General features: G+C 39.4%; 1 protein-coding gene and 1 long non-coding RNA gene across 2 annotated transcripts; both read right to left on the bottom strand.

Moving 5' to 3' along the window:
* Positions 1 to 97: 97 nt before the first annotated feature.
* LOC146722477 (uncharacterized) lies at positions 98 to 2,388 on the bottom strand. Its single transcript, XR_014925153.1, has 2 exons — positions 426 to 2,388; positions 98 to 350 (listed from the first exon to the last, which is right to left on the bottom strand). It is a non-coding gene; the product is annotated as an uncharacterized LOC146722477 (long non-coding RNA).
* Positions 2,389 to 6,576: 4,188 nt separating this feature from the next.
* On the bottom strand, positions 6,577 to 11,861 carry LOC114928948 (uncharacterized). The gene is made up of 2 exons (XM_029300312.2): positions 9,632 to 11,861; positions 6,577 to 9,461 (listed from the first exon to the last, which is right to left on the bottom strand). The coding sequence occupies exons 1-2, from the start codon at positions 11,859 to 11,861 to the stop codon at positions 6,577 to 6,579; spliced, it is 5,115 nt and encodes a 1,704-aa protein (XP_029156145.2).
* Between the last annotated feature and the right edge of the window lie 1,829 nt (positions 11,862 to 13,690).

Below are 13,690 nucleotides of genomic sequence, written 5' to 3'. Positions count from 1 at the left end.
CGGCTCGAATTATTGTGTTACAATAAAAATAAAATATCGACGGCAATCGGAGCCTATGCGGATGACATGCACAAAATTAATAAATTAAAATGAGATCTCAAATCAAACTCATTTATTAAGTTCTAAACGTTTCGACCCACTTCGGGTCTTCTTCAGTAGCTGCAAAATACAAAGAAACAAAAATAGAAGATAATCGGTACAATCAGAAAATTATAAAACTCGTATACATACAATCCGCAAATAAATTAAATATAATTCTCCTCCCTATTCAAACCGTCCGGCCGTCGGAGTGTCTCCCTAACGGTGACCATCGTCAGGAAGGAAGCAGAGCCGTGACTCCCTTACCAACACTAATCAACATGGTATAAATTAAACGTAGAACAATTCACAAGAATTAAAAATTAAAAACCGGGAAGAACACTCACCCCGACAGTAAAAACAGAGAGAAGACGATGCTACACGTGACACATCACTCTAACGACTGTGCGGTATTCTACCTCGACACAGTCGATACATATATACGCAAAAACAAATATAAAAATAAAATATGAAAATAAAAATAAAAATAAAAACAACTAAACTAATCGGCACTCATGTCAAAAGTCTAACAAAAAAACCCGGCTATGTAAAATCACAAAGCTAGATTTTGGTAAATTTTTCTATTAACAAATCAAGATTCTCATTTAATTTATCAGTGTCGCTATGTAAATTTAAACTATTCTTCTGACGTTTTATGTGGATCATTTCGGATATCAAGCGTTTACCTAAAAAAGGCTCCTCGTCTAAGACTTTTACATCCTCCCAATTAAATTCATGGTTCAATAATCTATGTTCCGATATGACTGATAATTGTGACGCGTTTCTTTTTATGTTGTTGCGATGTTCTTTCATCCTAGTTTTCAACAATCTACCTGTCTGCCCTACGTACGACGCATCACAATCCATACAATCAATTTTATAAACTACATTATTATGGAGTTCCCTTGGTAACTTATCCTTGTGTACTTTAATGAATTTACGGAGACTGTTAATTGCTGTATATGATGGAGTGACATCCAAATCACGTGTAATGTCCTCGATTCTCTTCGATACATTATTAATATACGGAATATTAAAGTACGAAACTTTTTTCTGCGTTGGAATCTTGTCATTGCATATATTTGCTCTATTGTTATGCAACTTATTATTATAAATATTGATTTGTTTTTTAGGGTTTTCTTATATATCAAATAAATATTATTAGTTTCAAATAAATAATTGATTTGACAATATTGAAATAAATACTTATTTGAATTAAATAAATTTTTTTTCAGTGTACCGTTGTTCATAAAATTCAAAGTGCGAAAAGATTTCCGCGATTTTCGACGAATTTTTTCGATTTATCGGGAGTGTACAATGTTTTAAAAAATATTTTAAATACACCGAAAATCTGGAAGAAAAGAGAGATACAGTGTTTCTTAAACATCTTTACATCGATTTTTTAAGAATAATTTTTGTTGTCTAAAATTTTTATACACAATTTCTTTATTTCGGATATTGCTTGTTTCATTGGAGAAAAATTTATACCTGTGTTCAATCCGAAGTATCGTAAAATATGAACAACAGAAATTTAATTGGAATACGATGATTGATTTTTGATTTGTGAGATAATATTAGCAATTGCATATGGAATATTTATTTTCAAAATATGGAAGGCTGATAAAATTGTTTCTCATATTCTTTTACGATAGAGAGCTATTTTCTTATTAGTTATTTAACCACGATTTATTTCAGAAATATTAAAAATTCCAAATCATAAACATTCAATTTAAAAAACCGCGATACAAAAAAATCCTTCGTAAGCGCAAAATTACTTAAAAATCGCGATATAATAATTACAAATTAAAAATGTACTAGAGCACATTTCGCGTGTAAAAGCTAAAACGATTTTATTACAGCGTTTAAAAACGATGCTTGATGGAAATTTATTTTACGAGAACGTTTCTGGCAAAACTATATAAATTCCTAAATCCGACATTTCCGTATCCTCGAGATCTGGAACGGAGGGCTCGTTGAAACTGCGTCGAAACAATCTAGAGAGCAAAATACCCTCCACCGACGCGACTGCGCGTTTTCCCGCCACGAGGTATAATAACAATGTAGGAATGAATGGAAGAAACGGAGGGTGAATCAGCCCGCGAGTATCATTCGCGTTGCAGAACACGCGTAGCTTTCAATAAAGATAATCAGTGCCAATTTCGAAATATTTCATTATACGAGACATTATTTTTTTTAATAATATATTTTTTAAAGATATAATAATTACGTGCGTAATAATTTTTTATAGTAAAAAATTAAATAGTTGAAAAAAAATGAAACAATATTCAATTTCTGTCCCATCGTTTCTTATAGAAATATATAAATCAGTGAGTATATGTATATCTAAATATATTTATATGTCTAAATAATATAATTTACTTATTTTCTCAGCTGAAATAACGAAGGTAACAAAACAGAAAAAAGAGATACGTAACAAATATTGGTAGAATCAAAAATATTAAAAGAAAATTTACTTAAAAAAACTGATCTATTATTAAAAGACTCGGAGAAATTCTAAAATGAAAAGCTATTATTAGTAACATTTCCATTGTTACACGCGCGATTTGCAATGCACCCACATGAGTCTACAGTGACTTAACGCGAGAACAAGAATTAATATGCATATAGGTTTACGGGGATGAATGCGCGAGTAAATCTTCAATTGTGTAAGGACTTGGATTCGTAGGATTTGCTTGTTCTGAAAGCCTGCGGCGCGTGTTACAGGCGTTGTAATGGGATTACGAAAGAAAGAGGGACGCTGCTGATCGATTACGCGTAAACAGAGGCGAACTTTTTCACTCGCAGGATCGGTATGACTCAGAAAATGCGATGCGTATGCGCGTGCGGGAGAAAAAATTCGTGCATCTGCAACGAGCGGAGTCTGCATGACGCATCCTAAGCTTTCTCGGGGAGCTAAGTTTCTTTCATCGATAATTCGGACGAACTTTCTTTTACGACAATTAGGGAATCGATCTTTTTTCAACGCGTATAAATAAACGATAAAAAACAGATGCGCCCCCTTTTCTTTACTCTCTGTTTTTTAATCTCGGTCAGATCGGATTTTTTAATAGACTTTTCGTTCAAAAATTCCTTGCAAAAATATATCGAGTCTTAAATATCAGAAAATAGTGCAGATCGGATTTTTTCATTGACTTTTTGTTCAAAAATTCCTTGCAAAAATATATCGAGTCTTAAATATCAGAAAATAGTGTAGATCGGATTTTTTTCATTGACTTTTCGTTGAAAAATTCCTTGCAAAAATATATCAAGTCTTAAATATCAGAAAATAGTGCAGATCGGATTTTTTCATTGACTTTTTGTTCAAAAATTCCTTGCAAAAATATATCGAGTCTTAAATATCAGAAAATATAGTGCGAGAGAATAAAATTTGTCCTTCCATGAGTTGAACAAATAATTGAAAAATAGATGCGCTCCGTTTTCTTTACTCTTTGTTTTTAATCTCGGTCAGATCCGATTTTTTTATACGCAGACTTTTCGTTCAAAAATTCCTTGCAAAAATATATCGAGTCTTAAATATCAGAAAATAGTGCAGATCGGATTTTTTTCATTGACTTTTCGTTGAAAAATTCCTTGCAAAAATATATCGAGTCTTAAATATCAGAAAATAGTGCAGATCGGATTTTTTTCATTGACTTTTCGTTGAAAAATTCCTTGCAAAAATATATCGAGTCTTAAATATCAGAAAATATAGTGCGAGAGAATAAAATTTGTCCTTCCATGAGTTGAACAAATAATTGAAAAATAGATGCGCTCCGTTTTCTTTACTCTCTGTTTTTAATCTCGGTCAGATCCGATTTTTTTATACGCAGACTTTTCATTCAAAAATTCCTTGCAAAAATATATCGAGTCTTAAATATCAGAAAATATAATGGGAGAGAATAAAATGTGTCCTTCCACGAGTTGAACAAATAATTAAAAAATGATGAAAGAAGAATAGTAAAGAAAAAAAAGAGGGAAAGCAGTATCGATCCGTATATCTCGTAATAGAAGGATCAAGAGTTATAGCCCATTTGTGAAAAAGTCATGGAATAATAATCGCTCGGATTCGTAGGGAGATGTTTTGGAGCAGGATGACTCGGTGTGCCTGCATGGGGGTGTATTGAACAGTTCGTGCAGAGGGTAACTCCGGGGATTTCGATGCAAGGCACGCGACGTCGCAAATTCAACGCGATGCATAACGTTACGTCCTTACACCTACGCGTCTGTTTTCTGTGACTATATTATTTTTCCTGTATTTCTCAATATTTTTTTATCTCTACAGATTTTTTTTACACATAATGTATGCCTATAAAAATGTACAAATATGTAATTTTTCTTTACAACTCTACACACACTGAACAAAATTTAGTTAATGATAAGTATTTATTTTAATACTGTCAAATAAATCATTTATTTGAAACTAATATTTAAATATTTATTTGATATAAGAAAATCCTTTTCAAAACAAATAAATGATTTATTTGACAGTATTGAACTAAATGTGTATTAATTTAGTCATATATTATATATTTCGGCTATATTTATTTTCTCGTCGAATAATCTACATTGATTCTCAATTATCTTAAAATCAATATTTGCACATTCCATCGTTAGATTTATCATCATCACGTTTCGTTTATACTCTTTCTCTCTCAGGTCTGACTTTTCAAATCATGAGTCAGATTTCATTATATGTCCTTGATTACTTCAGCCGCTCTCTTATCTTTTTCTTCATCTCAATAAGTCATCACGTATACAAAGCATATGTAGATTAACTGTTAATGCAATTTAATTATATTATATATTTCGTAATATCTCGAGGAAGAGAAGATGAAATGCATTCTATTCTATTTTTCTCTATATTCTGTGACTCTATCTCGCAACTTCCTCTTGATATTTCCTTTCTCTTCCTTTTGTTTTTCGCGTCTTTTATGTCATCTATACCGACGTTGACGTGTCGCGAGTAACGTGAAAGAATAAGAAAATGGAAAAATGACGCCGATCTGCGGTTGGCCGGATCTGGTTCAGAAACGAGATACGCCTGAGAGACCTCAGATAAATCTGCGAGAATCAGCGTCTCCACGAGACGATAGACAGACTAATATCCGCGATTGGTGTGTTCGATACTTCTTATCTTCAGAATCGACAATATAAAAGTCATATCCTGATCGATTTTACAAAATTAGACGGAAAAATCGATCACGGATTTAGCCTCTTTAATTCAACTTTCTGCATTCAGAATAAAACACACATGTTTAGGTTTTTGAATAAAGAGAAAGGAAAGTTGTAGCTAGTATTTGCAAAATTTAGCAATCTTTTCAGCAGTGAATAATAGAATATTTCAAAATTTATTTTCACAACGCCGATAAATAATAATTAATAGAAACTATTTAGTGCTTCGATATTTTCATTAACTTATATTTCTTGTACACTGCCTGAAAATAACGATGGACAATTTTCTAAAATATTACATCCTGAAAACTGAGCACGAAAATATTTCAGAGCCGTGCCTCAGTCACAAAATTAATAATGCTTTTAGATCAGATAATTTCGGCACCCTCTTATTAAAATTTTAGATTTTATCTTGTAGGGCAAAAATGATTCTACTATATATATATGAACATACATGGTAAAATTAATCGATCATATTTTATATCTTATTGTGATAGATATTAATATTTTTTATTATGATGTAAATATTAATCAGACAAGCTTTTATATATATATATATATATATATATATATATATATATATATGCATATATGTATACGCAGAGAGAATTTTCTCTTAGAAAATTTACCCTGAAAATCATCGAGAATTTTATAAAAGCTTCTCTGATTAATATTTACATCACAATAAAAAATATTAATATCTATCACAATAAGATATAAAATATGATCGATTAATTTTATCATGTATTGTTTGAGATATACGCGTGATCCGGCACTGGCGACGTCGAAATCTCGAGATTGTTAGGAAAGTAATTAGAGGAGAACTTGTCGTGGATATCGATTTATTCTTTACGAACGCTGAGAGACGACTGGCCCGTCCGCAGACGGCAAGCCGTGAATTTTGACAAACAAGTATGAAGAGGGGGTTGACAAACAGTTTTGATAGATTTATAATATCTCATGTACAGATAAAGAGAGAGTGTACAAAGAAATGTAGAGGACACATGACTCCTTTGTATTACGAACGCGAAGTCGGCGCGAAAACAACAAAAAGGTGCGCAAATAAGAACGCGGAGAACAGTATCCATAGAATTTAACTCGATAACATTTACAGACAATATTTGCTTGACGTTCGAATTTACCATTCGTGACTTTACTAAATTTTAGAAGCGAATATTACTAAACATGACGATACAACGTGATCTTAAACTGGATATAATTTTATTACATTATTGTGTCGAAACATTCCGCCCGCCTTGTCTACTGATAGTAGACAAAGTATCGAATTAAGATATACGAGCGGTTAGCGCAGAGTATTTGTCTAGTCTATTGAGTTTCGATCGGCAGCAAACACAATTTCACTATAGGTCTCTTAAAACTTGAGGTAGCTGTTTTCACTGTGGCAACTCGAATAAGTCCGTCGACTCCAGGGTGCACGTCAGTAATGCGTGCGAGAGGCCACTTAGTTGGAGGAAATCGTTCGTCCTTGATTAGAACGAGAGCGCCTTTTCGAAAGGCATCTTGAGGTCGATATTGTTTCGAGGTAGTCTGTAGCTGCTGTAAATATTCTGACGACCATCGTTGCCAGAATGATTCCTTCATACATTGCAATAGTTGCCAACGTGACAACCGGTTTTGAGGTACCTCTTGAAGCGAAGGTTCCGGCACGGTAGCGAGAGTGGACCCGACGAGAAAGTGCCCAGGCGTGAGAGCGGTAGGGTCCGACGGATCATCTGAGAGTGCAGTGAGCGAGCGAGAGTTCAGAATCGCCTCGATTTGCACTAAGAGCGTTGTCAGTTCTTCATAGGTGAGGCGAGCGTCGCCGAGAACTCGCCGCAAGTGAAATTTGACGGATTTCACCTCAGCTTCCCATTTTCCTCCAAAATGGGGGGCGGAGGGTGGATTAAAACTCCACTTCACTCCGTCATTTGCGAGAATGTTAGCGATGTGAGCCCACTCGCGAGAAGATGCCGTGAACATCCGTTTGAGTTCTGCGTCGGCACCGATCAAATTCGTGCCACAATCACTAGTCAGAGTAGAGCATATGCCTCGCCGTCCGGTAAATCGCCTGAACGCCGCCAGAAAGCCGTCCGTGGAATAGTCAGTCGCGACTTCCAGATGTATCGCAGACGTACTGAAACAAACGAAAATGATGAAATATCCCTTGTACGTTCTGCAGCCTCGTCCGCGAAAAGTTTTGAGAGTCAGTGGCCCGGCATAATCGACTCCAGAGTTGAAGAACGGTCGGCGCGGAACGACTCGTGATGCTGGAAGCTGTCCTACAGCTTGTTGACCAGTAGTAGCACGATGACGAGCACAAATCACGCACTTGTGGATGAATGCTCTGATAGGAACGCGACCGCCGATAATCCAAAACCTTTGACGAATCGAAGATAACGTTAACTGCGGTCCGCCGTGGAGAGTCTTTCGGTGATGATAATCCGTCACGAGAATGGATAAGCGACATTTTCGAGGTAAGATCAAAGGATGTTTTTCTTCTGGATCTAGTTGTGACCGGAATAAACGTCCGCGTAAACGCAAAAGTCCTTCGCTGTCGAGGAATGGCGTTAGACGATAGAGAGAGCTCGAGGTTGAGAGTGATCGTTGGCTCTTCAAGGTTTTGATTTCGGATGAGAAGTAAATTTGCTGCGTGAGTTTAACCCACAGCATTAGCGCTGATTCTAACTCTTCGACGGTGAGAGGCTCGTGAGATGAGCGTGATGCGACAGATTTCCGAAAGAGTTGAAGAGCACGCTGGACCCAGGCGGTAGTTCTGATGAGGGTCGTCAGCGATGAGTATCGATCGAGCATCGAAAGTTTATGTTCATGATTTTCCAATGCAGTTGTACACTGCGGAGGCCGTTCTTCGAGGTTGTCCGTAGACTCGAGAATCGGAATTGAAGACGGCCAAGATGTCGAATGCGTATGTAACCAATGAGGACCGGTCCACCAGAGTTCGTTTTGTTGAAGACGTTGAGGAGTCACGCCTCGTGATGCTAGATCAGCGGGATTCTCCTTCCCGGAGACGTGATGCCATCTAGAGTTTGAGAGCTCTTGAATAAACGAGACACGATTCCGTACGAAGTCTTTCCACCGGGATGGATGACTTTTGATCCACGTAAGAGCGACCGTCGAATCGGTCCAGAGATGGGTTGGCGCGGTTTGTAGTTCAAGCACTTCGCGAATTTTGAGAACTTGACGCACGAGCAGCACTGCGGCTGAGAGTTCGAGACGCGGTATAGTCATTCGTTTGAGAGGGGCAACTTTAGTCTTTGAGCAAATGAGTTTTATTTGAGCGTCGTCGATGTCACTGAGAACGCGGAGATAAACGACCGCGGCGAGTGCACTTTGAGATGCGTCCGCGAAACCGTGCACTTCCACGGCGAGATTCGAAGCACTTGTTCCAAACCAACGCGAGATAGCGAGACGAGAGATGCATGTGAGTTGAGCGACGTAGATTGTCCATCGTGACTTTAAATCTTCCGGGAGTTCGTCGTCCCAGTCGAGACGTATGGCCCACAGTTCTTGCATGAACAGCTTTGCGGTAACTGTGATAGGCGTAATCCATCCGAGTGGATCAAACATGCGTGCGATAAGCGATAGCACTGAGCGTTTTGTAACGCGATTTTTCGAGATCGCGAGCGACGGCGGAGAAAACACGAAACTGTCTGATTTGCGTTCCCAACGCACACCGAGAGTATGATGTATCGCACTGTCGTTGACCGAGAGCGTAGGAGATGTTTCGCGATCGCAGGCAGGGATATCGTCGAGCAGATTTGAATCGTTAGCGATCCATTTTCGGAGCGTAAAGCCGCCCGCCGTGAGAGTAGTTCTTAGTTGCGAGATTTTTTCTTTCGCCTGAGAGATGCTTTCGTCGCCGGAGAGAATATCATCGACGTATGTGTCGCGACGAAGAGTTTCGGAAGCATGAGGGCGAGTCGAATCGTAATCGAGAGCGAGTTGCCGTAAACAGCGTAGCGCGAGATATGGAGCACACGCGAGGCCGTACGTTACGGTACACAATGCATATTCTTGAGGCCTTTCGTTGAGAGAGTCCCGCCAAAGAATTTTCTGTAACGGCCAATCATCCTCATGCACGCGAATCTGCCGATACATTTTCTCGATATCGGCCGCGAACACGTATCGAGCCGTCGCCAACGGATGAGGATGTCCGCGAGATCCGTTTGTAGTTTCGGCCCGACAAGGAGAAACTCATTTAACGACAAGCCGAGATTTGTTTTTTGCGATCCGTTAAACACGACGCGCAGTTTTGTTGTCGTGCTAGTTTCACGCGTAACACCGTGATGCGGTAGAAAAAACTCGCGAGATTGGGCGCGGTTTGATGCGACGGGACGCATGTGATCGAGAGAACGATACTCACGTAAAAAGTCGATATACTGGATTTTGAGCGATGGATTCGATTCGAATCGTTTTTCCATGCGATACAACGCCTTGAGTGCGATAGAGCGAGAGTCACCAAATTCACTAACACTCTTCTTGAGAGGCAAGCGTACCACAAATCGTCCGTTGACGTCGCGAGAATGAGTCGTTTTGAAATGTTCTTCGCACTGAGATTCTTCTGGAGACATTGAGATTTGAGAGGCAGGCGCGATTTCTTCTTGTGTCCAGAAGCGTTGAAGGAGCTCCAGGAGCTCAGAGTCGAGAGAGCACTGAAGACCGATGACTGAGTTGTTTTCCATGGCGTTGGTCTTCGCATTATCATTTGAGAGGGGCCCTGATAGCACCCATCCGAGAGTCGTTTCTTGAGCGATGGGTTCGCCGATATTTCCTCGACGAATACCGTCTTTGAGTATTTGAGCGTGCACCGTTACACTTAGTATGAGATCGATTTTTTCGGGCGTGGCGAAGTTTGGATCCGCGAGCTCGAGACCTTGTATGTGCGGCCACTGAGTATATTCGACACGCGCGGGAGGCAGATAGGACGTTAATTTCGGCAGTACGAGAGCATCGACTTCGAGAGAACTGTCTTTATGCACTTGAGATATCACTTTGAGACAGACGAGTCCGTTTGATATGCTTGAGCGATGAGCTCCGATGCCGAGAATCGGAATAGCCGCCGCTTGACGCGAGAGTTTTAATAATTGGGCGACCGATTCCGAGACAAACGAGACTTCCGATCCTTGATCGATAAGAGCGCGCACTTGATAGATATCTCCGATTGATGACACTACGTTTACGAGAGCTGTGGCTAATAGAACCGGAGTGCGACGGATTATCCGCGATTGAGCGACGTGACTTGATGTCACGGAGTTTGAGATTTGCTCGGTATTCCGTAGAGGAGCAACAGATTCGTGTGGCGGAATACCTGCAGTATGAATTGCTGGCGGAGACGATGTGATTGTCTTGACGACAGGCGTCGACGAGTCTGAGTGTGCAGCTGCTGCACCGATCGCTGCGTTACCGGCTTGATAATGTAACGTGGAGTGATGTTGCTTGTGGCAGAGACGACAGCGTTTTGTTGAGCGGCATGATTTTATCTGATGAGGCCCGAGACAATTAAAGCAGAGATTTTTCGAAATTATTACTTCCTTTCGCTGCATGGGTGTCTTTTCGAGATACTTTGGACACGAGGCAATGTAATGTCCCGATGAACACAACGCACACTTTTGATCAGTCACAGTAGCGGTATATGCCCGAGCGTGAGCGGGAGATCGAGGTGCACTTGCGTTTTGTTTCCGAGAATTCGTTGTTCGTTCGAAGGCTTCGAGAGTGAGAATACGACCGAGAAGAAATTTCTCGAAGTCGGCGAACGATGGTGGTTGCGATGTGGCTCCGAGTGATTTTTCCCACTCCTTAACAGATTCGACATCTAGTTTGCGCACTGTCATAAAGATGAGAATGATGTCCCAGTGATGAACTAGGCAGCCCAATGTAGCGAGGGCTCCGATTGCTTCCTTCAATTCGCAGAGAAGGCGTTTCACTTCCGATGCACATTCGGATTTCGCCTTGCAAATCGAAAACAGAGCGGAGAGCTGAGCCTCTATCAGGATACGCTTGTTGTCGTAACGGTCAATGAGAGTATCCCATACGCGATTGAATCCTTCACTTGATATCTCAACGCCTTTCAAGAGAGTAGCCGGTTCATTCGATAGGCTCATCTTTAAATAATGAAGCTTTTCGACAGCAGAGAGATCGGTATTCGCGTTGATCATAGAGGCAAAGAGATCTCTGAAATGACTCCACTGCGAATATTCGCCGTTAAATTTCGGTAAATCGATGCGAGGCAAACGTCGAGAATGAGATGCGGACGATGAGTTCATAAAAGTTTCGGCTGATGGATTCTGTTGAGGTGGTTCAAAACTGTCGAGGATAGTGAGCATAGTGCCTTGCGCTTCGGCAAATTTCTCTTCGCATTGCTCGTAGATCCTATCGACAACGTAGTCCAGCTTCTTTAATTCTGACGATTTCAGCTTGTATAGATTTTCGTGTTGAGCCTGGAATTTTTCCCAATTAGCCTTTAAAATTGTTAAGCGACTTTGCACCGCACCACGGGTGGTCCTCGCAGGACCGAGCTTTTGTAGGTTCTCGCAAGCGCGAGCGATGAGGCCGAAAAGTTCATTCTGACGATCGAGAAGGGCTTCGAGAGTCATCCTGCCGATTATAGATGATGAGAAGTTCGAGAGTCAATGCACACATTCACAGTTGCACTGTGAACGAGATTGATGTGTCACCTTTGATCGCGGTGAGAGATATTCAACACTATTGTCACGCGCGGTATAGAAAGATGCGAGTAGCTGTGAGGGATAGAGAATCGATAAACGCGACGACTCACTTTCCGAGAGTTACGTAAATCTCGAGAATTTCGGTTAAAAGAGAGCGCGAAACTACGCCCGCGATCCGCGAATCCGGCTCGAAGGACCAAACAATGTTTGAGATATACGCGTGATCCGGCACTGGCGACGTCGAAATCTCGAGATTGTTAGAAAAGTAATTAGAGGAGAACTTGTCGTGGATATCGATTTATTCTTTACGAACGCTGAGAGACGACTGGCCCGTCCGCAGACGGCAAGCCGTGAATTTTGACAAACAAGTATGAAGAGGGGGTTGACAAACAGTTTTGATAGATTTATAATATCTCATGTACAGATAAAGAGAGAATGTACAAAGAAATGTAGAGGACACATGACTCCTTTGTATTACGAACGCGAAGTCGGCGCGAAAACAACAAAAAGGTGCGCAAATAAGAACGCGGAGAACAGTATCCATAGAATTTAACTCGATAACATTTACAGACAATATTTGCTTGACGTTCGAATTTACCGTTCGTGACTTTACTAAATTTTAGAAGCGAATATTACTAAACATGACGATACAACGTGATCTTAAACTGGATATAATTTTATTACATTATTGTGTCGAAACATGTATGTTCATATTAATTTTTATTTGATCAATTTTTTGTGATAAATATTAATCGGAGAAACTCATAAAATTCTTCCAGTAAATATCATATTGTCCCACAATTTTCGGGGTAAATTTTAAAAGAAAATTTACCCTAAGAAAATCATCGAGAATTTGATAAAAATTTCTCTGATTTTTACACCACAATAAGATATAAAATATATTCGATAAATATTAATCAGACAAACTTACAAAATTCCATATTGTGTCTTACAATTTTCAGGGTAAATTCTAAAAGAAAGTTCTCCGCGTGTACTGTAGATACATATATGTAGTAATTCGAATGCACGAGGATGCACGAAATTCGGATTCGTTTCCGCCCGGTCAATACACCTTTCCAATATGCCAGGCAACACCTGCGTGTGTTGTTGGAAAATGTGCGTTTACGCGAGCATCTGCTCCAATGCACGATCTACTGGCCTATTTCCAGCTGCGTGTCCCGCAACCGAAAGAGGCACTCGCCCCAATTAATTATAAATTATCCAGGATGACGCGTTTCGAAATCCCCTTATCCAGACACACCCCTTAACCGAGTATAGAGTCAGACTGTGAATAGGACGAAGTGGAAACTGAGGCGACAAGTCCGACAGAAAAAATACTTTTCAAATATTCTGAAAATAGGTGTCATTTCGAATATTTTGTACTGTATTTTATATTTAATGCTTATCAATATATCTAATCTGTTATGCAAAATTAGGATATATATTTAAAAAACATAATTCTCTAAAAGAAACCAAATACATTTAATGCAGTTAAAATAGTTTGAAAACATTCTAAACATATCTGCGTTATGCACAATGCATTAAAAAATGTATAAAAAGATGCGTAAATGATAATGTAGCCGATCTTATTGTTAGTCTCAAGGCTGCTGCACTGTGCGAACACCTGTCTCTCATTTCGTTAAAAATCACTCCTAGACAATGAAAGGCTAAACTTGTTTTATCGAGGCACTCGTTTTTGTAAATGAAAAAGCAGAGAAATTTATTGCAACTATTATACATATAAATCATCACATAGT

This window comes from Nylanderia fulva, unplaced genomic scaffold (assembly GCF_048542155.1).
Source record: "Nylanderia fulva isolate GAGA-0341 unplaced genomic scaffold, ASM4854215v1 Scaffold31, whole genome shotgun sequence".
Lineage (NCBI taxonomy): Eukaryota > Metazoa > Arthropoda > Insecta > Hymenoptera > Formicidae > Nylanderia > Nylanderia fulva.
Note: the sequence above shows the minus strand (reverse complement) of the source record. Positions and strands in the feature narration are given on the sequence as shown.